Source organism: Dryas octopetala, chromosome 1, assembly GCF_963921425.1.
Source record: "Dryas octopetala chromosome 1, drDryOcto1.1, whole genome shotgun sequence".
In the NCBI taxonomy this organism is placed as follows: domain Eukaryota; kingdom Viridiplantae; phylum Streptophyta; class Magnoliopsida; order Rosales; family Rosaceae; genus Dryas; species Dryas octopetala.
Genome location: NC_141366.1, coordinates 482,611 through 510,252, shown reverse-complemented (window position 1 = coordinate 510,252; position 27,642 = coordinate 482,611). Strand labels below are relative to the sequence as shown.

Genomic DNA, 27,642 nt, shown 5'->3' with positions numbered 1-27,642 from the left:
GGCAACACGAGTCTAAGTCTGCTCACATGAATGCACTGACTTAGCATTTGAGCTTGATCAACATAGTTTTATGTCTTGCAAACAAAATGAAGTTGATGTACTTAAAATGTGAATTGTGGGTGTGACTGCTGATAAAAGTTTTCAGGTAAAGCAACCCAAGGTTTTGTACCTGACATTCTATCATTCAATTTTTATGTGTCCAAACTGCAGTGAAGTTTCTTTACTTGGTTCAGAAAAAACTTGAGGAAGGCCAGGAAGTGAGACGAGTTGCACAAGTTTACTGAAGGATAATAATTGAGGAGCATTATGAAACACCATTTGTGGCATCAGGGCTGAGATTTGTTCCTTTGCCAGTTAATCTCACCAAATCTTTTTTGTCATGACGTGAATATATTACTCCTTGTTTGCTTTCTAGTTTCTTACTTATTCGTCAAATGTAGGTGATGCAGAATAGCTATATCTATTTGGTGAAAGATGCAGAATAGCTATATCTGACATTTCATGCTTTCCTCCAACACAGAGTATGGTGAGTGTTGATTTGTTCCTTGTGTTTTTTGGGTATTCCTTACACTATTAATGCACATTGAAGATTATATTTCCCTTCTTAGTGTTAGTTTCTGTAAAAATTATTTAGTTACAGAAATCAATAGGTTGACAAATTTCCCAAATTGGGGGACTCAATCTTGATGAAGGGGAATCTGATCTTCATTACATTATTTGAGGATAAGATGCTTAGGATCACCCCTTCTTAGAACTACATCTTCTTATCTGAGTTGGTTTTGACCTTTGTGCTCTTATATTCACCAACAAAGTGAAAGCAGTGGAAAGAACCCTTTGCAAAGGAGAGAATGTGACGAACTTACGGAGACATAAGGATGGCTGGTATATCTTCACAAATCTACGGTGTCGGGATAAGTAGCATTTTTAATAACATAAAAAACAATGAAATAAATTGTTAACACTAGTACGGTACTTGGGCGAGAGGTCAGACCCATCATAAAACATCACCCCAACTAATTTCCACAACTGACACCCTGAAGTCCTGAAGAGGGGAAACCAGTGAGCATGGACGCTCATGATTACTAAAAATGCTGAACGGCTTAGGCATTGCACTTGCATAAACTTTAGAAATTAAAATAGAGGTCATCGGATTTGTAATTTTTCATATAACAATTCGATGGAGTCGGATGGCAAGTGGTGTCAAGCAGACTGTCACGCATGAGTGGACTTGGGAGAAATAACAGGAAGGGTAAGAGGGCAAGTCCAAACAACCCTATTGTGCGTGTCCAAGTTGGAAAGATGGTGGAGTGTCCACTGTCTGCATTCTGTGAATTTGACCAATTTCGACCAAGAGTTGTGATTTAAAACCTCTAGACGAGGAACAAGGTGACGGTGAGAACACGTGTGCCTTGCATCTGTAACAATTAGATGGGCATTACATGGGCATTACGAGGGCAAATGTCGCATTGTACATGAGCAAAGAAAAACAAACGAAAAAGGCACTGCATAATTAACTTTAAATTACTAGCAAGATCACAAATAGAAGCCAACTATACGGCTTCATAAAACATTTATCGTACAACAGAATCTGTGCTGCTGCAGCTACCTCCTCTCCTACAACAAATTTTCATACAAATAACATGACCCAAGGAGGGAGAAACCAAAACAAAACAAAAAAAACAAAAACAAGGTCTATCACTTTTTGACTTACAAATTGCATGCAATTACACAGGAGTCAAGATACAGTGCGCCCATAACACAAACAAGCAAGATACAGATTCTTTGCCCATTTTTCCTGTACACAAAGACCAGAATTTTGGGGTGAGGAGATCAATAATTTATTATCAATAATATTATGTCTAAAAATGTTAAATCAGTATCAAAGTCATTCACTTTAAGAAAAAATTGTATTACATAAATGATTCATATATACCTTAACATGTGTGCTAGGAAATTGAGATGTACGTAAAGTCTCCTGAGTTTCATCACCAGGTTTGCGCTTGGGAACACTCAAGATAAGAGCTGCTTGATCCCAAGTTGCAGCTGTTGATGTTATCCTGAAACCATTGTCCCAACGTCTGTGGATGCCTTCACTTGGATAGAGAAAATCAAGCTCCACAACCTATGAAACGCCAAAGACAAGTGAGAGAGAGGACACCAACTCAAAAACCAGAGGAGAGACATCATGATCCAATGGTTAAATTCACAAATGGTCTAAATCCGTTTCCAGTTAAATTCAACCTGGCATAATAGTATCACTATCAATTGAACATGATAAAACTCTCAGTCTGGTTAACTGGCTATTATTTTGCGACATGCTGGCATGGAAAAATCAAATGAACACTAACATTCCTACCAAGAGAACGGCAGATGTTGATCAAAAGTTGGGGTACAACTCACCTGATCACTGAAGCCAGCATTGCGAGACATGACAACGCCCCACCGGCTCCCAGCAGTTGCCATTGAGGTCACATGAAATCCTTCTCTCCACTTCTTATTAATCCACTTGAAGGGGAATGAATCACTTACTTTGTAAGACTGTTGAGTATACTGAGTTCCTGTAATAGAGTCACCGTTGCATAATTTAGTGGCTACAATAAATTGAACAGATCTGGATATGCAAATTTGTAAGTACTCATACTATCTACAAATATCCAAATCAATTTTAACAAAAGTTCACTAGGTTACTCCATTTACACGATGGCAGGTAAGATCACCTTCATGAAGCCAAAACATACAATCCGTATCAATTATAACAGAAGGCAACATTTGATCAAAACTAACATAAATGCACAACACAGACAACTTCCCATGTGGAAGAGATAGAGGAAAAAGAGAACAAGTATTTATGTTCATAATAAGAACATTATGCATGTCACCCATTCATCAGAGCTTACCAGGAATGTCAGGAACAGGAAAATCCTAGACCTCAGACAACAACTACAGAAGTACCAAGTGTAGATTAAAGTCACAGCATAGCATTAAAGAAAACCCGCTAGACTGATTCACTAAGCCACTTAGTGTGTGTGTGTGTGCATGTGGCGAGAGAGAGAGAGAGAGAGAGAGAGAGAGAATGACAATTAACATCAATCATATATAAGACGACAACTTGGAACATTGTGCTAAAGCAGACCTTATTGCTATGAAAATGAAATCTTGTATGACAATAAACAGGTACATACAGGTCATGCAACTTTACTCATTAACACAATGAGTCATATATCAATGCCACAAACTAATCACTAAAGCAAACATACCTTTGGACATCACCACAAGGGAACTTCCATTATTAGCACCAGCAATAGAACTAATGTAATAGTTCTTCTCCCATTGTTCCATGATCCATTCCTATGTATTTTGGAGGAACAAGTCTGTCAATTGTTTCAGGAGTCAAATATCTTATATGAATAAAGACAGGTACAGAAATCCACCTTGTGCAAGAAGAAGGGTGAAAGCTCATAAACTTGGTTTGTAAAACCAGTTCCAGCATCCATGATAAGTGCCCAGAGATTAGAACAAGATGACACACAACTTATAAGCAGACCATCTGCAATCCCTCTCTCCACATGTTGTGCCAGCCTTGCATCAGCGACATTGTAATGATACCTAAAAATAAAAACAAGCCGTAAGGACTTGTTCCAAATCTTTTTTTTTCCTTATTAATTTTCTTATCAAAAAGGTACAATGTTGCAAGATGAATTTCTACCTCTGTTTCATTGGCATCCGAGCATTGTAAATTGAAATCCATTGTGTAGCAGGTACTCCTAGCCGAACCTTCTTCCTTGGCTGCCCATCATCTTCTTCCTCAATATTCAATCTACCACGTTTCTGACCAACCTGGCTAATAATCTAAAAATGATCGGAAAAAAATAAGATTAGGAGGTCCAATGAACATACCGAAAGCAGATTCTATATTACGTTACAATGTCACCAAAATTACCTTCTGAGCACCATCAATTTTTAGTGGCCTTGCAGCAGGATTTGATCCTATCAAACCCTCAAACAGAGATATTAGCTTCGAATAGTTAGGCTCTTCATCAAATTTCATGTTCACAACAACCTCAAGAAATTGCCTTAGAGGTGGGGGGCAGAAGCAACACAGCATTTCAGGAGACGTTGCCATCTTCTTTTTGCAAACAAGGAATGACTTGTTATCACCCTGAAACAGGATCAAGTATAGTTCAGATAACTTGTATAAAACCCAATTAAAGAGAGTAAAACAGACTCTAAATTTTGATATATTGTATACCTGATAGCCCTGCCATGGTAACCTGCCTCGGTGGAGAAAAATAAGTGTATAAGCAAGAGATTCAAGATCATCTCTTCTACTAGCAGTTCTTCCCAGGTGAGCATGAACACTAGCATATCGTACAGTTCCTCTGTAGGTGAAACAAAAAAAGGTTTTATGGTTAAAGATAACAGAACTGCATTGCAAACCAAAACCCAAAAAAATGCAGATATTAGTTCACCTAAACATATCAGGACGTTGATCATATTCAACATGCATCCCACTAGAGTTGTCTTTCCACTTCGTTGCTGCAAAATCAAGTGATGATAAAGAAGACATAAGAAATTGAACTAGTGGAAATGACTGGAGAGACACCGTAAGTATAAAATGAACTATACTTGCCTAGTCCAAGGTCCACAAGAAACAACTTCTTCTCCTGAGCCGTAGATGGTTGACCAAGTAAAAAGTTTTCTGGCTTTACATCTCCATGCACATAGCTAAATTAAACACATGATATGTGAAATTAAGTTCGAAATCTAAAATAAAAAATATAAAAAAAAAAACAAGAAAATTAAAGAAAATATAGTATCCATTATATGCAAAAAGATTGGGACAACCAACACCAGAAAATGGATAATGTTCACATACCCTTTAGAGTGCATCTTCTCTAGAATTGATAAAGACTCGACAGCTATACAAGCTACCATTTCTGCAGACATCCTGGATTCATTCAAACATAACCAGAAAAATTGAAGTAACAATGTTTCCACAAAGCTGAAGTCAAAGATATAAAAACATGCAAACCTCACAGAATAAGCCCCAAACATTTAAAACTGGTTTTTCACCTCAATCCTCAATGGCATATTCAAGTTTCAGATCTCAAGATAACATTGAATGGAGAAATAATAATGAATAAGAAGGTTTGGATGGGCAAGGTAATAATTTTAGATACTCACGCTTGCCCTGAAGAATTCCATACATCCCATAAACTAGGTCCTAGCATGTCCATAACCTGAAAATATAGAAATAAAAAACTTATACCAGTAATTCAAAATGGAATGATAGAGGAGATAGGGTAGTTGATCATACCATTACATAATAGTCTCCCTGCTTTCCTTTATAGTGTACTTTAGGCACTCCATGACTTCCGCCAAGAGTGCTGTTCAACAATAAGAAATAATCAATCTATAAATAATTGTTGAAGTGTATGCATATTTATGCATATATATATATATATATAAATTAACCTGACCACGTCACTCTAGGGAAAAAACAAGGGAAAAACTAAAAATGTAAGACAGAGAAAAATACCCACTTGTAAACTTGCCACTCGTATGGGGGACCATAACTACAGCCTTTGCTGTTTCTGTGCTCAAATTTCAGTGCTACCTGATAAATACAAAAATCAGAAAGAAATCCACAAGGACAGTTCGTGAAAGAGAAAACTAATCAATCCGTAGAAAATACTAATCAATCCTTAGAAAACTTACCTCAATTGCACCAGGACCACTTGTACGATCAACTCCCCCAGTAACGCGACGACCAACAAACACCTGACCAAAGCCACCTTTTCCCAGTTTCCTCTCTACCTTATAGAGTGGTGACCCTCCTACTTGAACCTGAAAGTGAACATTTTCCAGAACATCTATTACCGTTAATTAAACAATAGAAAAATTTGAAACAAAATCTCTTTCTTTTTATTATGATAACTTAAATTTTACAACCAAAACCATCATTAAGTTACCAAAGAATGACCACCGTCATTAAGTAACACCAACCCGTGGATTCTTTATAATTGCTAAAAAGGATAATAGATAACCATCTTTCTAATTATGACACTGGCCTGCTTAATTGGAAGAAATTGAAAGAACAAAATAGTAAATTAGGAATATACCAGCGCGGACATGCATGCACCCAAACAGAGAAACATGTATCCATGTATACGTACAGAAATACACATATAAAATTAAAGACGCCCACTTTACTCAATCTCAAGAAGGAAACTAACTGATTATGACCTAATTCTCATAAGAACATTAAACAAAACACAATAAAAGCTTCAAACATATCCAAGTCTTAGAAAAAATAACCCATTACCAATAAATTGAACAATCAATGAACAAGAAGGAGAAAAACACATTACATCAGCAGCAACACCAACCCAACTAAAAAAACACACAAACTAACACATCAAGAACACATACCTTTTCAGGAAAAGGCGCCGTACTGCCCTCTTCTTCTTGGCCAGCAGCCTTATTAGCACTCAAGCCTCCACTATCATCCGCCATCACAACTTTCTTTTCTTCCTCCTCGACTTTTTGTTTTCCCTTTTTACCCTCTGAATCGGAGTCTTTCTCCGAAATCACAATCACACGGTCTTCCTGCTCCGGCTCCTGGTCCTGCTGCTCCTCCTCTTTCAATCTTCTAACTGCCAACCTCGTCCTTGGCCTCACCACGGCCTCAGCAGCTTCTCGGGCGACCGTGGCGCGGGTCCTTCGCAACGGCGGCGGTGGGTCCGATGGCCTGTGACCTACCCTAGCGCGGCGGACTCCTTTTCGAAGCTCCGGCATTGCTCAAACCCATAAAATGAATTTGTACGGTGCTTCAGCGATTCGATCATTATATTAATCCAGCGAAGCTTTGGGAGTCTTGGGCATGGCTGAAATTTGAAGGAATGGGTCGAGGAAGAGTGAAATCAGATGAAATCGGAGGCCAGTTGGGTCGGATTGGGGTTCAATTGAAGGGAATTAGGGTTTGTTCGTAGAGGTTGAAATTTGGGGGTTAGGGTTTGGTAGAGAGGGAGGAAGAGGGAGAGATAGAGAGAGCGAGAGAGAGGCGCCGAGTCCAACTGTTAGATGATGCGGGAAAACAGAGACAACCAAATGAGAAAGGAGGGTTTGGGACGTGGACCATATGGTGGGGCATGCCGACGTTCGTCAATTTGGTGAAGTCGAGATTAATCACAAATCTACCATCAAGAGAGAATATTGGGCCACCGGCCCAAAGTTATTCGGTTTGGGCTATATTTGAGTTGGATTTAGTCGGCCTGGCAAAAAAAAAGGGTTGGATTTAAGATTGTATCCGGCTGAAACTGGCCTAATGATTCTTAGCAATCTCATTATCATTTCACTTTAATCTTGTATTTATTTGTATTGAAAAATTAAAAAAGTAAGTGAGCCCACTCCAAAATGAGAAATTACTTTCCCAATCTCATTCCTTGCGGGACATGACTCCCAGTTTCATAGTCATTAATTTATATCAAAAATACCCTTAATTGTTTTATTAATTTCAAAATATCTAATAAGAAAATCATTTTTTTTTTCAACAACACACAAACTCTTTAATAGGATGATTTTTAATAAGAAAATATCTATTAAGTTTTTATTTTGATTCATAATCATTAGTAAACACATGAGTGAGAATCAACTTCATTTTTATTATTATTCAAGATTGTTAATAAACAACTTAATAGGAAGGATTCCTCTTCACCCCAATTCCTTCCCTCACCCATTATTTCTCACTCTCATTCCTTTTCTCTCCCATTCTATGTTAATAAATGTGACCATACTCAATGATAATTTATTGTTGTATAAGCTAACACAAAGCATTAAATCAAATATAAGAAAGACTTCATCTAAAAATATTAGCCAGTTGATCTTAGAAGCAAGGTTATTTGTTATGGCTTTATTTATCCCAATGTGTTTTGCTATAGCATTGAGGTTGTCACACCAAATTAAAGGATATATTGTTCAAGAAAGATGTGAAGCAATGAAGGTACTTTGGTAAGTTTGCAAAATAAACTTACTTTAACTACTATTTATAATGTAGCGAAAGCTACTTAAATGATTAAAGGCTTGTTTGACAATGTTTTTAGAAGCCTTAAAAGCGTTTTCAAATAATCATAAGCGTTTTTGTTTGTGTTTGACAAAAAAAATTAAAAGCACTTGGAAGTGCTCCCTCCAAAAACGTTTCCGATTCCAAGTATATTCACAAGCAATACTTGAAATTTTTTCAAAAAAATTTATGTTTTTATAGTTAAAGCGCTTCTATTGAAAGCATTACTAAATAAAAAAGTTTTATACATAAGCACTCCCAAACATGCCCAAATATGAATTGAAAATCTTAATATGATACACTATATTATGACTTATTTATAGGATGATTCCACTAAATACCTAAAAGTTCATAAAGCATTAACAATTATTATTAATAAATGTATGTTCATAATGTATCTACTTATTAATACCATGAATTCATGTACTAATCACAAAGTGTATCTAATTAATAATTGTACAATGTTACGACTCAACTCTCAATAGTAGATTGTTTCTTGGCACAAATTGGATAAAAGCCAATAAGATGCAATAGTGATTGATTGAACAATCATTAAACGAGTAATTTTTCTTGTTGGATTGTTAGTTACCTTTTTCATTTACGCCCTTATTTTTATTTTTGTTATTATTATAATATAACTCTTTATCTTAGATATATAAATATATTTGATTTTAAATTTTGTATTATGTGAAAATGATGTATGAAAGTAATACGTTACTTGGTGGAAATGAGCCAAAATTGATTTGTGATGGGCTAACAATCCACAAGAGGAAGCAAGTTTTCACTTGTTTTGACATTTAATCAAATAAAACAAAGTATGATCGTGTGACACATCATATGCCCACAGGCCCCACACAGTTAAAATAATATATAAGATAAAGAAAAACTTAAAAAGAAGAAGTAAAACCAAATGCAATAGCCAAACACGCCGAAACATCCACGCGCAACCAAACACCCCTAGAAGTCCCAACGTTCAGAAAAAGTTTGACGTGACACACGCAAAATTCAAATTTGCTTTCCTAAAATTTCCGCTTCCCGCCCAAAACTCACGCGGCCTCACATTCGCTTCAAAATTGCACGGCCCACTATATAAACCCAAATAATTCACACTTTTTTGACAAAACCCTATCACTCTCGCTCACTTTTGCTCTCGAACTATTCCTCTTCCAGTCCTCCTTTGCTCGGCGTTTCACTCTCTGTCTCTGTCTCTGTCCGTCGCACAGATAATGCCGAGAAAGCGCAAGACGACCGCGGCCTCTTCAGCTTCTTCTTCCAAATCTGATTCTGCTTCATCTAAGAAGAAGCTGAAGCGAACTGAAGAGCAGGGAGCTGTAGAGGAAGAAGCCGTACAGAGTACTGAACGAGCTACTGCTTCTCCTGAAAAATTTAAAACGAACGGGTTTTCCTTTGAAGATGGAGAGGATCAGGAGGCCAGGTTTATTGGTCCATCGGTTGAAGATGAGGAGGCTCGACGGAGATGGCCCAATCGGTATCTGGGAAAGGTAAAGGATTTTGTCCCTGGTTATTTTGTTTTATTTTGAGGTTTTCCTTGGTTTATTTTAAACTGATGGAAAATTGCTTATTTTAATGTAATTTTGAGTTTAGGAAGATGGAAACGTATGAAAGATTTTGATTTTTGATGAATTTTCTTTAAAACTTCATTTTTTTTTTGTTGCTGTCAGGGTTTTTAGAGTGGAGACTGGACTTATATTTTGCTTTAATTTGAATATGTTTTATTAGGTTAGATCTCAATCTTCTGATGTCAATATAATTTCATACATAGAAGCTCCTGTTTTAAGTTTTTATATACTTTTAACCTTGCTTTTGTTATTTTTGCAGAAGAAGAATGTACCTGGATCAAATAGCTCAAAAGAGTACGTTTTTTATTGATTAACATTTTAAATTTATGATTAAAATATTTCCAGATTTCATAGCATCAAATAGTATTAAAATACTTCACTAATAACACATACCCGGGTCAAATAACACAATAAATGTGTTATAAGGTTACTTTATGATGCATTTGGAGGAGGAAGTTTGAAGGTGCTGGTCAATTTCAAAATAACAGAGTTTTGGAAGTTTGTAAAGTTTCTTATTAAACATGATGAAATTCGAATAAGATATGAATGATAGAAGTGGTGGTGGTGTCAACGTTAGAGATGGTGATATTGGTGGTGGTGTTGGGTGATTGTTGCAACATTGGAAACAAATATGGAGACATGGATTGTGGTAGTGGCAATAGTGGTGGTGATTGCATAGAGGAGGTGATAGTATGCTAGTTGCAAGGTGGGAATGAGATATTGGAGGTTGTGTTAGCTTGATATATATTGTTTGGGGCAAAGTCAAATTTTGGTTTTGAAAAACTAGGGTCATTTTTTTCCAACTATTTTATCAAATTGGAGGGGATTAATGCTATAATTTAATGTTAGTCTCTATTTTTAGCTGTAGATTTGGATGTTTTTGTGTTGTCAATTCGTTTGTACTGCAGCATTGGTGTGGATAGAAGTCCACTTTTATGTAATTTTTTGTTTGCCTTAATAAACAGAACATTTAATCAATTTTCAATAACTTAAGTTTTTGAAGTCTAACAGTTTTATAACATGATATAAAAGCTTTTGTTTACTTGAGGTATTGGGTTTGAACCCACCAATTGTCATTCCTTACTTTGTTTGGCTTGGTAGTCTAGTGGTTGTGTGCAACATGACATTAATAGATTGGTTTGCAAGAGGTATTGAGTTTGAAACTTTTAATCCCCATTTATTTGTTGGTTTTCAAGGTATAGGATTGAGCTACATCTATATGTTTCTCTTTCTTTCTTTATTTCTCTCGCTCTTTCTCTATACACATACACATGTATATCAGGCCCTTTCTATTGAGGGGTCTCTTAAATAGTTTTATTTAAGGGATCTATCATGGGGATCATTCTATATTATCTTTCAATGATTTGAGCTGTTTGTTTTGTAGGTCTTTATTCCAAAATCATCTATGGAAAAATAAGAAACTATTAAGATATCTATCTTTGAACAAATAAATAAACGAACAAATTGTTTTTAATAAACACTTAAAATGGTGTCCATATAATTAACGGTCAAATAGTTATCGATTTATCTAAGTTTTTGCAAGGGTGATCTTTCAATGGAGACCAAAAAGATAGATGGTTTGGATCATTGAAATATAATATAGAATAAGCCTTATGATGGATCTTTTAAATAAACTTATTTAAGGGATTCCTCAATGGAAGAGGCCTATATATATGTATATGCGCATTTCTTTATTGCATTAGATGATAAGGTTGCATATGAGGGAATATGTTAGTTTGGTTTATATTGTTGGCTTATTTTTTAACTGTTAAATATTTTGGTGTCTAGTGGTTGTCTAACAGTGGTAGTGTGTGGTTGGTGATGATTGTGTCTACAATAGTGGCAGTGGCCGGTGCTGATTGTTGTGGGTTGATGGTTGTGGTGGGTGTGTATATGTATTTTTCTTAAAATCTATCTTAAGATTTTGGAAGTAACACTTGCTTAAGTGAAATTTAATGTTTAATGTATAGAATTAGATTGAATAGGTTAAACAGTTAGATTTATGTGTATTCAAGAAAAAAGATTTGAATTTGAAGAAAGAAGATGAAAAAAAGGTGGATTAGTCATAAAATATGACTAATCCATTTTTTTTCTTCAAGTTAGAAGACATCCTTTATTCTCTTTCTTGGATACACATGAATCTAGCCATTTCACCTATCCAATTCAATCTTTTAATTCAAATGAGGCCTTAAATCTTATAAGAATGGTGTCTTACTAAGATAGAGAGATGTGTATGAGTGGAGTAAGCTACCTTCTGTTCTAATGTTCCACAATGAAATAGTAGTTGTGACCTTCACATGGTCTAAAAGTGTAATTCATCTCTAAGTTCAAATATGAAGTTATTTGTACATCACACTACTAGATTAGTTGTACAAAATAACTTATTAACTAAAGTGTAATTACTAACAAAATGAGTACAATCTCAGCAATGTTAATTCAATTTAATATTTGCATATTATAATGATTGTACTAGTTCCTATACTTTAATAATCATAATGCATTTTTTTTCTTCTAAAATAAAAAATAATTGCAACGCATTTTCATATTTTTGTATAGAGTTAGTTTTGTAAATTTCTTTTTCAAAAGTCTTTTCTAGTTGATAATTGTTTTATTATTTGATTGATTTTGATATGCCTTATGTTTTCCTAGCATATGGAAAAACATTTGATTGATTTTCATAATTGATATGCCTGATGTTTCACATTTTGACATATGGAAAAACAGAGATGAGGATCCTATTCAAGCTCAGTGCCACTACACAAAGGCGTTTGTAGATGGACGGATTATGTATGATCTTTATGATGATGCTCATGTAAAAGTGAGTTTGTATTATTCTTTTACTTTTTTCATTATAGTATATATTATATTTAAAACAAGAATACTCTTATTTTAAGAAATGAATATATTAAGATTCATTCCACAATATGATCTCTTGATATGAATCATTCAGTTTTTGGGTTTGAAAAATTATTTAGTCAGTTAAGTATTTTAACTATTTCTATGCTTGTTGCAAATATTGTGTTTGTTTACTTATTTGATAACAATTTTATTAGGCCAAATTATGATCTTGTTACTTGTAGTTTGGGCAAAGTTTGGCCTTGGTACTTGTAGATTCAATTGTTTCAATTTGGTTTTAAGTTTATTAATTGTTTTGATTGTAGTTAAATTGCTAAATTTCATCAATTTTTTTTGACCTAAAAAGTCTAATTTACATGCCTCTCATGTGCCTTTCACATATCCTTTCCACTAAAAAACTTAAATTTGTTAGGTTAAATTGGACTTTTTAGGTTGAAAACTTGATGATGTTAAGCATTTGAAACAAGTAGTACTATAGTACCAAAATTGAAACAATTAAAATTACAAGAACCAAAGTGAAACTTACAAGTACCAAAATCATAATTTAACCATAATATTAACCAACGTTTTCATGTTTGATTCTTTTTGTACACTAACTTTCTTTACCTTTATTTTTTTTTTAACACTTAAATTGTGAGCTCTTGCTTGACTTTCCCCCCCCCCCCCCCCCCCTTTTATATTTTTAGGAGATTATGCATCCTAGCATTAATAATTTGGGTCTTTTTCCAAAAGCAATACATTTGAGATTAACATGGTTGTAGTTGTACCAATAAATTAGAAGAAACAAATGCATTGAATGAGTAAATTGTGACCTATAATTGAAAAAGTTTGAACTAATATTCCCTCCCTTTCTATCCTTCAAATTTCCAATTCGTTAGTTTTGGTACTAGGTTGTATTGCTGTAGAGTGAATTAGAAACATTGATGCTTGAAATGCCAATTATTTTGAAATCAATTTTTACGGAAATCTCCTAAAAGTGTCTGTTCGCACATTTGCTTGCTCTCCAGTGAACTTAACTCAACATTTGTCCAAACTATTATGATCACACTTTGTTGCCTCTATAAAATTTTCACTCTATATGTGTAACAAGAATACTTCTGTGAAATTATTCTTCAAGCCATGTTTTCCTGGGCCTGAAATGTTTGCTTATACTTTTGTTCGATGATCCTATTTCATGATTTGATGTTTTTTTCCCCATTCATTTGTATGTTTAGGCAGGGGAGGGAGAACCACACTATATTTGTAAGATTGTGGAAATGTTTGAGGCAATTGATGGTTCACTAAACTTTACCGCACAATGGTATTATAGAGCAAGAGACACCGTAAGTTATTCCAAATGGAACCTCTATATGATCTAATTTTTCCAGATAGTTTGTTTAATTATTTTATTATGTGGAACAGTAACATGCCATTTTTCGTGTTAATTTTAATATTCATTTTTGCTTTCTACTCGTAGGTTATTAAAGATCGTGCTGTTATTGATCCCAGGCGTGTATTTTTTTCAGAGATTCATGATGTCAATCCTTTGGATTGTCTTCTTGAAAAACTAAATATTGTTAGATTGTCGTTAAATGTATGGTGAAAGTTTGCAAATTCATGCAGTTTTTCTGTTATTAACATAAATTCAGTAGCAATTAATCACTTTTTTTGTTTTTCTTTTGCCAGGTCGATGAAGATGTAAGGAGTAGAGTTATTTTGGGGTGCAATTACTATTGCGACACAAAATATTTGTTGCCTTATTCAAGTTTTGCCAATCTGCCAGCAGGTAATATTTTTTTTCCCCTCAGTTCATTATCAAGAAATAGCATTTCACTTCATTGGAGCACACCAGTGTTCACCTGAATAATTATAATTTTACATGATGTATTATGTCTGGAATGTCCAGAAAGTATGCAGACTGGAAGTGATACTTCATCAACCATTTCAAGTGAGGTTGATGTAAACGGAGCTTGTGAGGTTAATTCAGAACTTGCACAAAGTTTTTCTGTAAGGGGGCAGTGCAAACCAGAAGTAACATTGCTTGACTTGTACTCTGGTTGTGGAGCGATGTCAACTGGTCTGTGCCTTGGTGCAAGTTTGGCTAACATAAATCTTGTCACAGTAAGTCTTGCTTAATTTATGTATTCCTTTAAATGCTTCACCTTTTTTTGTTTGTGCCTTATTTTGATGAAATTATAAGTTGATATCTTCTATTTTCTTATTTATGTCTTGGTAGAGATGGGCTGTTGATATAAATGAGCATGCATGTGCAAGTCTTAGGCTTAACCATCCAGAAACAGAAGTAAGTGTCTTTAGTTTTTCCCCCCCTTTTTGGTTTGCTTCTTTTACTTCTCCATTCATGTTTTCTTGTCTAATTCACATACCAGGTTAGAAATGAATCTGCTGAAGATTTTCTCTCATTGCTTGAGGAGTGGAGAAAACTCTGCATTTATTTTGACTTGGTGAAGACAAATGATCCAGAGCAACCCCAATTCAATTTCTCAGGAACAGAAGATGCTGAAGATGATGGTGATGATGATAGTGACAATGATGAAAATGCTAGTGGAGATTCTGAAGAATATGAAGTTGATAAGATACTGGAAATATGTTATGGTGACCCGAATAATACAAAGGAGAGGAAATTGTACTTTAAGGTATCTGCTTTAAAAGTTCTAAATCAAAGTTATTTATGGAAAATTTTAGCATTACACAGAATGTGTGTATATTTATGATTGTATCCATGCTCATTAAATTATCCATCCTTTGTGCTTTACAAATGATTGGCATATCCAGTTTGGGATTTGTGTATGTGATTTCATTTTTAGTAATTGCTTTTGGTGTATGGGTTATAGCCATACCTAGTTGTTTATAAATGAATGATGCTTGTAAATTTTAGTGTATAAGTATTGATTATGGATTAATCATCATGTTTACAGGCTACTTGAGTGGCATTTTCCTTTGGTTCTAGTGATGTAATGTGCTAAGTTGCATAAGTATATTTATTCACACATGATGCCTAAAGTTTGTGTTCATTTCTAAATTAGAAAATAATTGATAAAGATGGAAAATGGAAATAATCTAAAACTATTAGTTCACTGTTATTGTACAAAAAGCATGAGAAACTTCATTGGTCGTAATCTTTCAATCATTAACATCTTTACTTTTGTTTTGTTTTTAGTAGGCTTCAGAATTTTATAGATTGTCAATCAATTCCAAAGGGATTTGCTTCTCATGGGATCGAATCATTTGTATGATGTATGTTGTGTAGATTCGTTGGAAGAATTATGGGCCTGATGAAGACACCTGGGAGCCAATTGATGGGCTGAGGTATGCCACAATCACAATTACGGTTGCCTTATAATCCATGCCATATGCTTTTTGTGCATGTATGTGCATCAATACCTTTTTTAATGTTTGGTTGTTCCCTTAATGAATTATGCTCATGCATCTTTGTCAAACAGTGAATGTAGGAAAGCGATACACGAGTTTGTTTCTAAAGGTTACGCAGCCAAAATGTTGCCTTTACCTGTACGTTCTTAAAATTTTCCATTTTAATCTTCTATTTAGTATTTTGTAGTTTTTTAATTTTGATCATTGTCACCAATGATTGATTTCTTTTTTTCCCTCTTCATATAGGGTGATGTTGATGTAGTGTGTGGGGGGCCTCCTTGCCAAGGAATTAGTGGGTTCAATAGGTTTAGGAACAAAGATAATCCCTTAGAAGATGAGAAAAACAAACAACTACTTGTTTTTATGGATTTAGTCCAATACCTTCAACCGAAATACGTTCTGATGGAGAATGTAGTAGATCTTGTAAAATTTGCTGATGGATTCCTTGGACGGTATGCCTTGGGACGTCTTGTTGCTATGAACTATCAAGCTCGGATGGGTATGTTGGCAGCAGGTGCATATGGACTTCCCCAATTTCGTATGCGTGTTTTTATATGGGGGGCACGTCCTGCGGAGGTATACTGGTTAAATTATTACCTTTTATTAATTTGCTGGTCTTATCTTTTGGGCTAATGGACTGACTTTTGCAGAGGTTGCCTCAATACCCACTTCCTACACACGATGTTGTTGTAAGGGGTGTTATTCCGACTGAATTTGAGGTATGACTTTAATTGGTTTACATTTAAACTTGTTCATGGTTTTGTATTAAAACAATGTGTAAAAAATGCAGACGAACACTGTTGCTTATGATGAAGGCCATGACGTTCAATTAGAAAGAAAGCTTTTGTTGGAGGATGCATTTTCTGACCTTCCTGCCGTAAAGTCTTACAATTTCATATTTTTTTGTGTGGTTTTTTTCCCTCCAACTTTTTTGTGTACTTATATTTTATCTGTCGTGGTTTATTAGGTTGAGAATAATGAACACCGGGATGAGATGCCCTATGTAAACCCTCCCCGGAAAGAGTTTCAGAGGCTTATCAGACTAAGCAAAGATGGTAAGATAGTTTTGAAGTTTTGATATATAATTGAAGGGCATCAGAAGCATTAAATTCATTGCAATTTAAGTATGTCCTTTTAGTTTTTCTTGGTTGCATAATGTATTGTGGAGCTATGTATGGTTGATTAGAGCTACGTCTATATATACACCTATGTCCTTCTGTGGAGAGAAATGGTCTCAAGAAGTAGTTTGATAGTTGTGGGTTCTGTTGTTTTGGAAGTACATATGAAAATGAAATCAGTTTATATTATTCATGTCTGATTCCATATGAAAAAAAAAAAAAAATTCTCATTTCATGTTGCTTTGATGCTGAAGCAATAAAAAAGAATTAAATCGTTGAGCTTTGATGCTATTATTATAGAAGTTAAGAAAACCAGGGGGAAAAACTCAATGATGTATCATTTAATTTAATGTGCCTTGCATGTCCCAGCCATTGCTATAGAGGTACATGGTCATATGCTTCTTTTAAACGAGTAAATTCTTACAATGTTTGAAGTTTAGAGGTGCATGCCCCAGCAATAAAGTGTTGAAGTTTTGCTGGTTAATGTGTTAACTTTTACTGAGAAGGTGTCGTGTGTTTGATTTTTTAACTCTAAATTGTCTACTTCTTTGTTGGTCTTGAACTCTTGATACAGCTTTATTGGGGCCTGCAAATATTGAATCCTTAAATACGGTGCTTTATGATCATCGTCCTCTAGAGTTGAATGCAGATGATTATGCCCGTGTTTGTCAAATCCCTCAGAAAAAGGTTCAGTTCTTTATTATTAAATCTTGGCCATATGTTTGTTTTGTCATTTAATTAAATCATGTGATTTGTATGTTGATGAATTCAATATTTGTTGAATTAGGGTGGAAACTTCAGAGATCTACCTGGCGTTCGTGTCCGTCCTGATAACAAAGTTGAGTGGGATCCTGATGTAGAAAGAGTGTATTTGGAATCTGGAAAACCTTTGGTAATTTTTTTTTTTTTCCAAAAATCTTTTGATGGTTTAATTTTCTTTTCATTACAATATTTCTTTCAATTTTGTTATGTGAATCTCATGATATTATAATGATAGGTGCCGGAGTATGCAATGACTTTTGTGAAGGGGAGTTCATCAAAGTAAGTGCTGTGTTTTTGGTTGCACAAGTTTTAACAATATCTTAAATATCCTCATTTCTCTCTTTGTAAAATATTGCAGGCCTTTCGCACGTTTGTGGTGGGATGAAATTGTGCCTACAGTTGTTACAAGAGCCGAACCCCATAATCAGGTATACCACCTCATTGTGTTGTACCTTCAAATTTTCATATGTACATTATTTTAGACATAGTTATTTATGACTTTTGTACTTTGCAGGCAATTTTGCATCCTAATCAAAATAGGGTGCTGACAATTCGTGAGAATGCAAGGATTCAAGGCTTCCCAGATTACTATAAGCTTGTTGGCCCAGTTAAAGAAAGGTACTTGTTTGAAAATATACTATTGTGTGATTGAAGAAAATTGTACTATTGTGTTCTTGTTATATCAATCTTATGAGTGTTTGACATTGATTCAGGTATATTCAAGTTGGAAACGCTGTTGCTGTTCCGGTTGCACGTGCTTTGGGATATGCACTGGGCCTTGCTCTTAAAGGCTCTGCTGGCGAAGAACCATTGTTCCGGTTGCCTCCCAAGTTCCCCATCCTAGAGCAGCAACCATCATCGGATGATGATGCTTAATTATTATCAATTGGTTTCTTGTAAACTCAATTATTGTTGTATATTGTTGATTGAGCCCATTCTTGTACTCTGAAATTGTTATTAACAAATTCATCTAAATTTATTTCTAAAGTTACTGATTCTTGTGACTTATTTTAGATGGATTAGATTCATGGTTTGCTTATACTGTTGAGTCTTGACAAAAAAAAAAAAACAACTTACCGACACCAGCACAATGGCTTCTACTAAAGATGAAGATGAACATTATTAGACAGTACAATGATGATTCAGGAAGGTCTTTTACACCTAATAAAGAAAATTAAAAGATGCAACAAAAACATAAATCTTGAAACATGTAGTTTCATTGATCACTTATCATTCAAGTTATTTTGCGTTGAGGATTTGTTGATCTGGTAATAGGGAAGGTTGGCAGCCGAAGCACAGCTTCCTCTGTCTCAATTGGGTCGGACCTCAGTATCTGCCAACCACAGACAAAAACAGTCCAAACATTAAAATCATTTAAACCCTAAAAAAAAAAAAACCTTTATACTCGTAGTGACTAGAGTGAGAGTTAGAAGAAAGAGATAGAGAAAGTACTGGGTCTTGGAGCACTGGTTTGGTGTCGTCTTTGGCTGGAACGAAAGGAGGTTTGTTGGGCTTCTCTTTGGTCTGGGCAGCACTGTTGCTGGTGGGTTTCATTGAAATCTCTGAGTCTAAAGCTTTCATTGCTTCTTTTTTTCTTTCTGATCTTCTCTCTTCCTCTTAAACCTTGGAGCCGTGGAGATATATAAATATACTCGTCATTGGGAGCGACGGCGCCGTTTTACTTTGCGAATGGCGAGATTGTGAAAAAATAGAGTGTAGTATAATAACAAAAAGAAAAAAGAACATCCTTGGACAGTTGGACAGATATTTATTCTGAATTTGTGTGTCATGATTTCCCGCCAAATTCAAGCCCTCATCCAACGGTCAAATTCTGCCACACATCTTCTCCAACTCCACTCTCGGATCCTCAAATCTGGTCTTGATCAAAACCCCAGCTTCGTCTCTCACTACATATACGCCGCGTGCTCGATTTCGTTAGACTTTGCCAAATTGGTATTTCATCATATACCCAATACTCCACCACTTTTTGCTTGGAATTCGATTATCAGAACTTTTGCAAAGAGCTCCGGTCCACTTGAATCGCTCAAGCTCTTCTTTAAGCTGCACAGAGCTGGGCTTAAACCTGACAACTTTACATACCCTTTTGTTTTGAAAGCCTGCGGTCGATGTTCCATGGTTGGCGTTGGTGGCTCAGTGCATTCTCTGATTGTGAAGATGGGTTTTGATTCGGATCGATATATAGGGAATACCCTTTTTAGGATGTATGCTGCTTGTGGTGCTATCGGGCCTGCAAGGCGGGTGTTTGATGAAATGCCTGTCAGAGATGTAGTTTCTTGGAGCTCTATGATTGCTGGATATGTAGCTTGGTATGCGCCTCTGTTTGTTCAAATTATTTAGCTTGATTTTGGTTGCAAGGTGTGCCTGATACTATGCACTTTGTAGCATATAATTTCTGGCATTCTTATATATCTGTTATTACTTCAGGTTCCTGATTTGCATGCCTTTTCTGTTCCATCTAATTTTATGTTATGACCAAATCGAAAAGTTGACGTTTGGTAAGTCTAAATTGTACTTGAGGGGTAAATAACATATCTATCATTTGTATAATTCTTGAACAATTATCCAATGCATTCTTATTTGAGTTACATATACATTTATGCATGTGACTAAAATTGTCAAGTTAAGTTTGAATCTCCTTCGTTAACTAGGCATTCTTCATGGCTCGAGCAAAATAACTTTTCCTAAACCCAGTATATTATCACTCATATTTTGTTCTCTTTGTTTCTTGGTTTGTAGCAACTATCCATTGGATGCCTTCAAGGTATTTCAAGGCATGAAGCTAGTGAACGAAAAACCAAATTCAGTCACTTTGGTGAGCTTGCTTGCTGCCTGTACCCGTCTGCTCAATATTAGCGCAGGGGAGTCCATTCATTGCTACATTATTGTCAATTGCATTGCTATAGATGTTGCTTTGGGAACAGCTCTCCTTGAGATGTATTCTAAGTGCGGGCATGTTGAGAAAGCCTTCCAAATTTTCAATTCAATGTGCGAGAAGAATTTGCAGTCTTGGACAATTATGATTTCTGGTCTTGCAGATCATGGTCGCGGAAAGGATGCTATCTCTTTGTTTACCCAGATGGAACAAACTGGACTGGTACCAGACAGCATGTCATTTTCTGCCATCTTGTCAGCCTGTAGCCACTTAGGTCTCGTTTGTAAGGGTCAAGAATATTTCAATCAGATGGTGAGAATATATAATATTGAGCCAACAATGGAACATTATGGATGCTTTGTAGACTTGCTTGGAAGAGCTGGTCTGATTGAAGAAGCTTATGAGATTATCAAAAATATGCCAATGGAGCCTAACTCAGTTATACTACGGAGCTTCTTGGGTGCTTGTAGGAACCATGGCGTGGTTCTTACTTTAGATGATAAACTCAGTAAACTCCTCGCATCAGAGCCTAACCTGGGAGCAAACTATGTGCTTGCCGCTAATGTATCTTCTCTTTCTGGTTGTTGGAATGATGCTGCTGATCTGCGAGTATCCATGAAACAAAAGGGTTTGGTAAAGGTTCCTGGGTGCAGTTGGGTGGAGGTGGGTGGTGGTTCTGCTGTAGATATTATAAAAGGGGCTGTAGGGTATGTTTTGATTCCAGGAGTCTAAAGATAGAACATTTTTCGAAAAGAGGGGATGAACAAGACAGCCAATGGGAACAAAAGAACATCGAAGAAAGCTGGATGTGAATTACTGGTCATAAGTGATAGAGCATTCAAATTTGGAATTGGAAGGGGAGTAGTGTGACCGGTGAGTAGTAAGGATTTGGTTCTTTATTCTTCTTTTTTTAACAATGTAGGAGACGGGAACCAGAAAATTGAAGTTTAGGGAGCTTATCGGAATTCCCCAGTAGGTTAAGAGCATATTAGGACATCTCAACTAAATTATTTTCCCAGATGCTGCAGTAAATTTCAGTTAGGAGTGCATTTCTATAAAATTTTCATCTGCTGAATGAACCAGGATGTGAGGCCTGCAGAGTGTACAAGAAATGAGATTTGAAAATCTCGGAATTGCTTCCTGTCTTACTAGTAGTCATGAGAGATTGCTTGTAGTTCATTCAGCCTCCAAACTGCAAACTCTCATTTACCAACATAAAAAAAAGTACTTCTAGGTGTATGTTATGGAAGTTCACACTAATGGTAAGACACAAAGTTGCTGATCTATTCATATCAGACATGATGCATTCAGATACATTCTACATTCTCAAGTTGCCAAATCTGTCCCCTTTAGGCCATGCACAAGTCTGCTTTGTGTGCATCACTAGCAATGGTAGTGATTCTGGTGAATGACTTGAGTTGATTATGACTGTACATTTTCGGTGCTTTAGTTGCTAAACCTATTTTTAGTACTCGTGTGGTACTTTCAGGCATACGGAGCATCGCACTACCTACCCACTTGTGAGAATTATGGTGGGAACCGAAAGTTTTCTTGGCAGTGGCATATTTATGCATACTATTTAGAGTTACCACTGCTAATTTGTGCAGTCAGTGCCCATATGAGATTCTTGTGAAATTCCAGCATTGTCCCCACATTCCGTGAACACTACATTTGGTGAGTAGCTCAAACCATAATCACATGCTTTCACATGTGAGGGTTAAATTCCTACTTAGACTTGGTAAATTATTCCCTCTGTTATAAAACACCAAAATGGGACAAAAGTTACAACAGTGCAGTCTCAATTATTTATCCTGGTGAATGGTTCTGCTAAGTCCAGCAGAATAAATACAAAACAGGAGCATAGGGCCTTTACTTGTATGTCCTTCCATACCCACTCACTCCACAAGCTTCACTCTCTGAACACTTAGCCACTTACTTGCTCATGGCTTCTGCTCCTAGATCAAGTTCTTTGTGTTTCAGTTTCTCTGAGAATTGGCTCCTAATAGCTACAATGACACTCATTTCTGGATTTGTAGGTTATGTTATTTATGACGCAGTAATGGCCACAGTATCTGAGCTGCTGCAACGTTTTCTGGTAATTTCCCCTTTGCTTATAGTGATTGCAGTTCATTGGCTCTCCACAGGCAGCCAAGTTAGCATTGGCATTCCAGGGTCTGAACCTGGAGCCATCCACAGAGCTGGGGGGTCACCTTGGGGTGTAGCCTTTGTACTAGTATTACTTTTCCTCCTCATATCTTACCAGCCTTCCTTGCATGGCCTTCTTTTCTAGCTTAATGTCTATGTTCAAAAGGCAGGTATGAATATATAATGATGTTAGCTTCTCCTTTGTGTGATTTCACTTCCATTTTATGGCTATAAATATCTTTTTCTATGGCAAATGAAGTGGATAGGATGTGATATATACATCTGTAATCACCCAATTATTAGTCATAATCTTGATAAGTGTATGCCTAATGTCTGAGCCTGTTTTACTTGTTTCCCCACAATCACAGAGCAGGATCTTACCATGCATATGTACTCAAGAAAATAGAAAACAGAGAAGTTGGGAGATGAATTATATATGTGAAAATTTAACTTCCAACTTTGATACTTTCTGGAGGCTTTTAACCAAAAGTTATAATATTCTCTAGTGTTTCTAACCTTTATATCACAATTCTCTGCATGACAACTGTTAGAATCCACTTGTGAAAAAAAAATTCAGAAAATTCTTCAAACAATTTTGCCACAGAATTACTTCTTCAATATCATGACCATTCTTACCATCAAGAAATCAAACTTAAAACCCCACCTCCCCAAGAAAGAAAAAGATTGAAAAAAACAAAAAAAAGTAAGAAAAGAAATGAACATATTGATAGTGTATTATTTATGAGTTGAGTGTACTGTGAGCAGTCGAATAATGGAGTAATGGACCATTAAATTTGAAACCTATAACTTTAAATAATGGACCAGTAAATTTCAATGGGTCAGAAATTCAGAATGTAGGCTTCGATCCCCAATAATGAAAGTAGCTTCTAGAGGATAAGGATCATTAATGGTTCTAGCTAGTCTTGAACATCTAATAATTAGCTTAATAACCAAATAACCAAATACCCAAAAGTGTTTTGTTTAATTCACCCTAAAAATGCAACCATGGACCATGGACTTTGCATTAGAGTAAATTTAGACAACCATGGCCATGCTCTGATGCAGCTCATACAATTTCTGTTGACCTGACCTTCCGTACGGCTCTCGTGGGCGGTGGGCCTGCTTGGACTCGGTTCACAGCTTAATGCCAAAAGTCACGTGCGACTGACGCCTCTGCCACGTACTATGAGAGGACACTTGTCATCGCGATCTCACTCTGTTATGTATTTCGCTTAATTGCTCATAAGTCATAATCAATTTATTATTAAATGTTTTGAAGAAAAAAAGGAATTTTAACGTGGGTTGGGTCCATATTTTACTTGAAAAGTACCAAACCTTTGGTAGTAGGCTAGTAGCTACTAGCTGCTAACTAAATTTTTGCAAATATTCGTAAATCAAATTGCGTAGGCGACCGACCAAACTCCTAACTTCATTGTCTTTCTGACCCAAATTTATTTTGGGATATATTTTGTGACGTTGGGCTATGTTTAGCATCAAAATGGCGACCTTTCCAATTCCAACTACCTCCCAAGAAACAGAGCCAGAAGTTGTTACTCTCATCTCATCATGTACCATCAATGTCATTACTCACAATTAGCTTCTCATGGTTCATAATACACCTGTTTCTGCTCGCTTAAGGAGTAGGAGCATATTCCAATTAAGTCAAGGAGTATGGGAATTAAGTTAGGATTTATAAACATCATCCTTCACGTTAAAATATGACATATATTATCCATGGATTAGGATTTCGGCACACTTCATAGTCCACCAATCCCCAATCCATGATTAATATAAGAGGCATTTTTGTATGCACTCATTATATATAGCAATCATTTCGCAGTTTATATGTAGATTTCAACAATAAAATCCGCATGTTGCGACTTGCGAGAGAAAAAGTTATCTAACTTTTTATAATTTCCTACATATACATGAGCTCTATAATTGCCCAGCATTCATGAACAATGAACTCATAATATTGGGTCTGGCAAAAGATAAAAGGGTTCCATATATAAGTGGAAGATCTCATATATATGTATACAAACAACCATAAAACACATAACTACTAGTACATACTACATAGAAAGACATTTATTTAATTAACACCAAGATACTTACAATATATAATTCAAAACAAGAGCAATTAACTAATTAATTAAGCAGCAGCTAGTCTTGTATGCCAAAAAGAACAAGGCAAAGCCAAGCTTTAGTGTAAACCTAATACTGTTACAAATATTAAAAATTACATAAAGACCCATTTTTTTATATGCACTAAAATCATCACCATCATGATCATGATGATCATCTACTTAGTAAGGGAAACCAACGTTCCTGAAAAGAAGACTGGTAAGAGATCATGAACAAAAGAAACACAAGCACAAGTCCAACTCCCCATGGCGACCCTCCGGCTCTATGCAGCGAATCCCTCTCCGGCAACGGCACCAAAAACGACAAGCCACCCGACAAGCAGTGGACGACAAGTAGCAGAAGAAGGGGAACAATCATGAGGAAGAGTTTGACATAAGTGATCAAGTCCTCAAACATGGACTCATAGTTTATGTACCATGTGAAGCCCAAGATGAAGAGGAGGATTGAGATGAAGAAGCCAAGGTGGAGAGGGATGGAGCAGTAGTCCCAGTAAGAATAGTAGTTGTCGTTGTAGTACCTAGTCATGTTTACTATTGTTTGGGAAAAAGGGTATCAACTCTATGAAAGTTATATGGTTGTTGGGTTTGAAATGTGAAGTTTTTGTGTGTGTTTTCTGGAATGAACTGGTCTAGATTTTCTGAGGAAATGTTGTGAACTGAACATGGTTTATATATATAGGGACTCTATATATGATTTTGTTTCTTATTTTATAATATAAAACCCCATCCCCTTTAATTATAAGACGTACGTGATAACTTTATATTTTACAATAATTCTAAATTTGATCATTAAATTTATTTATCGAATTTGTGTATCAAATGACAATGTGCATGTTAAGATCTTATTTATTCGAAATAGAAAAAATTAAAATAAATTCAAATTCTAATAAATTAAATACGAAAACACCATCTAGGAAATAAAATCCAATCAACTAATTTGATGAGTAAAACTGTACTCTGCATTTTATTTTCAAATTTGTGGTTAGCAATTTGATTTGATCACCTATACAAGCTGTATTGTTTTTTCTTTATTTTTTGGTTTTTTCGAAAGAGGGGTTTGTGTGACTTTTTCTTTTTTTGGGGTTCTAAGCAGCTTTACTTGCATTATAGGGATTCTTCTTTCTCGCAGATCCATCGGGATAATTCCTAGCTAGTGACGGTGAGAAACAGTTCATGGTTTAGATTCGTTAATAAAGGTGTCAACCAATGGGGAAACGCCACGTACGACCGACCATGGACAGGAACATGGGAAGATGAGATGAAGAATATTATTGAAAAAAAGGGGAGGAAGGTTTTACTTTTATTTTAGTGAAGGCAAACTAGGAAAGAGAACGTATTATTGGGAAAGTTGTGCCTCAAAAGGTGGTCCAAGTCACCTTTGCATGCTATATGCATATTTTAATAAGATGCAGCTAAAGGAAGCTAATGAATTGAAGCTAAGGGATATATGTATGTATGCATGCATATTCCTGGTTCTTTTAACATGTAAAACTGCAGGTTGCTTAATTGCTTCAATTTGGGACATAAAAAACCAAAAACACCATCTGCACCATTTATTATTCTGTAAATTGATGTATATAAGCTTTGGATATTAGGACAAAACCAAGCTCATGTGGTAAAATCTGAAGCAGGTGATAAGATTTTAACAGTAGCAGACTAGCAGGTGCTACACTACAAAAAAAGTGAGTAAAGCACACCTTCATCGGTGACATAAAATGGAGTGGCAATTAGGCAATAGGGACTGAAATATCTCGATTTTAACAAAAATGGATGTCAATTGGGTAATAGGGACTAAAGTTTCCAATTGACGCCCCATTTTGTGCCACCAATGAGGGGTGTGTTTTGCCCACATTTCTTGTAGTGCTATTTATAATGGCTTTCACTAGCTTAAGTTATATACATATATTATTGTACATGCATGCATGTAATTGTCGTGGCCATTAAAAGCACTACAGTCACTATACTTTGTATCCCATGAATCCAAATTACAAATGCAGAAGCTGCTTAAAACCATTCAAACCCTGACTCTTATCCATATCTAATGGGGTTTAAATTAACATGGAAATTAAGGGCCCCACAGGATACCAAGCAATATTTGAAATCACTTGGCACTTAATTGGCAGCATCTTGTTCATGATGACCAAAATGTATCAAAGTACACCAGCATATGTATGATCATTACATTATTGATTGAGACATATATATTGAGAAACCCATGATCTCCTGAGTTCTGATACTCATTCCATAGAACCATGTACAAGTGGCATCCCAGTCTGACTTTAGCTATCCTCTTTTGTTGTATATAGGTTTAGCAAACTGGTAATGATGAGCTTCTAGACATTAAAATTCTGAATCTGAATGCACAGATTACGAGTATAAAAGTGGTTCCAAAGTTGTTGATTAATTCAAATGGCAATGGCATATTTGGCATTGGGATGAAAAATCATGTTGGGTATTACTTATTAGTTAGGCACACAGAGAGTCCAAGGCTACATATGGCCCAAACTCGAAAAACATAATTTTCTAGACCCAATATTTGTATCCCCAAATTTTCTAAACTTTAAGCCCTATTTCATTAAAAGGCCGGCATTGAAAAAACAAAAGATACTCATCTGCTACTTGTAGTATACTTAGTTTTTATTAAAAACCTGTGACCCCACCTCCATCCCAAAATTGCCGACACCCACCTCTCGCCATCAACCCGCCTTCATTG

The 27,642-nt window shown here is 35.8% G+C and overlaps 5 protein-coding genes across 6 annotated transcripts; 2 read left to right on the top strand and 3 right to left on the bottom strand.

Annotated features, from left to right (window-relative positions):
- Positions 1–1,498: 1,498 nt before the first annotated feature.
- Positions 1,499–7,111, bottom strand: LOC147296020 (Protein kinase family protein). Of its 2 annotated transcripts, XM_086237779.1 has the most exons (17): positions 6,433–7,111; positions 5,719–5,847; positions 5,544–5,617; positions 5,318–5,387; positions 5,185–5,240; positions 4,877–4,948; positions 4,631–4,725; positions 4,470–4,536; positions 4,250–4,379; positions 3,941–4,159; positions 3,707–3,849; positions 3,432–3,606; positions 3,258–3,348; positions 2,401–2,558; positions 1,934–2,122; positions 1,712–1,795; positions 1,499–1,614 (listed from the first exon to the last, which is right to left on the bottom strand). In XM_086237779.1, the coding sequence occupies exons 1-16, from the start codon at positions 6,796–6,798 to the stop codon at positions 1,736–1,738; spliced, it is 2,094 nt and encodes a 697-aa protein (XP_086093905.1). In that variant the 5' UTR covers positions 6,799–7,111; the 3' UTR covers positions 1,499–1,614; positions 1,712–1,735. The 2 variants fall into 2 exon arrangements, with proteins under 2 accessions (XP_086093905.1, XP_086093899.1); XM_086237773.1 differs by having other exon boundaries at positions 1,499–1,795.
- A 2,131-nt stretch (positions 7,112–9,242) lies between these two features.
- CMT3 (chromomethylase 3) lies at positions 9,243–18,666 on the top strand. Its single transcript, XM_086235376.1, has 21 exons — positions 9,243–9,564; positions 9,902–9,936; positions 12,367–12,460; positions 13,713–13,820; positions 13,955–14,071; positions 14,164–14,263; positions 14,384–14,598; positions 14,714–14,779; positions 14,865–15,131; positions 15,746–15,804; positions 15,939–16,005; positions 16,114–16,443; positions 16,518–16,586; positions 16,658–16,744; positions 16,835–16,922; positions 17,560–17,672; positions 17,773–17,877; positions 17,983–18,026; positions 18,106–18,175; positions 18,262–18,365; positions 18,461–18,666. Exons 1-21 carry the CDS (start codon positions 9,289–9,291, stop codon positions 18,621–18,623), a joined length of 2,577 nt encoding a protein of 858 aa, XP_086091502.1. The 5' UTR covers positions 9,243–9,288; the 3' UTR covers positions 18,624–18,666.
- A 154-nt stretch (positions 18,667–18,820) lies between these two features.
- On the bottom strand, positions 18,821–19,451 carry LOC147296018 (uncharacterized). Its single transcript, XM_086235397.1, has 2 exons — positions 19,200–19,451; positions 18,821–19,080 (listed from the first exon to the last, which is right to left on the bottom strand). Exons 1-2 carry the CDS (start codon positions 19,326–19,328, stop codon positions 18,982–18,984), a joined length of 228 nt encoding a protein of 75 aa, XP_086091523.1. The 5' UTR covers positions 19,329–19,451; the 3' UTR covers positions 18,821–18,981.
- Positions 19,452–19,496: 45 nt separating this feature from the next.
- LOC147296017 (pentatricopeptide repeat-containing protein At5g66520-like) lies at positions 19,497–22,585 on the top strand. The gene is made up of 2 exons (XM_086235386.1): positions 19,497–20,074; positions 20,505–22,585. Exons 1-2 carry the CDS (start codon positions 19,536–19,538, stop codon positions 21,370–21,372), a joined length of 1,407 nt encoding a protein of 468 aa, XP_086091512.1. The 5' UTR covers positions 19,497–19,535; the 3' UTR covers positions 21,373–22,585.
- Positions 22,586–24,774: 2,189 nt separating this feature from the next.
- On the bottom strand, positions 24,775–25,585 carry LOC147296016 (uncharacterized). Its single transcript, XM_086229500.1, has one exon. The coding sequence runs from the start codon at positions 25,453–25,455 to the stop codon at positions 25,084–25,086; it is 372 nt and encodes a 123-aa protein (XP_086085626.1). The 5' UTR covers positions 25,456–25,585; the 3' UTR covers positions 24,775–25,083.
- Between the last annotated feature and the right edge of the window lie 2,057 nt (positions 25,586–27,642).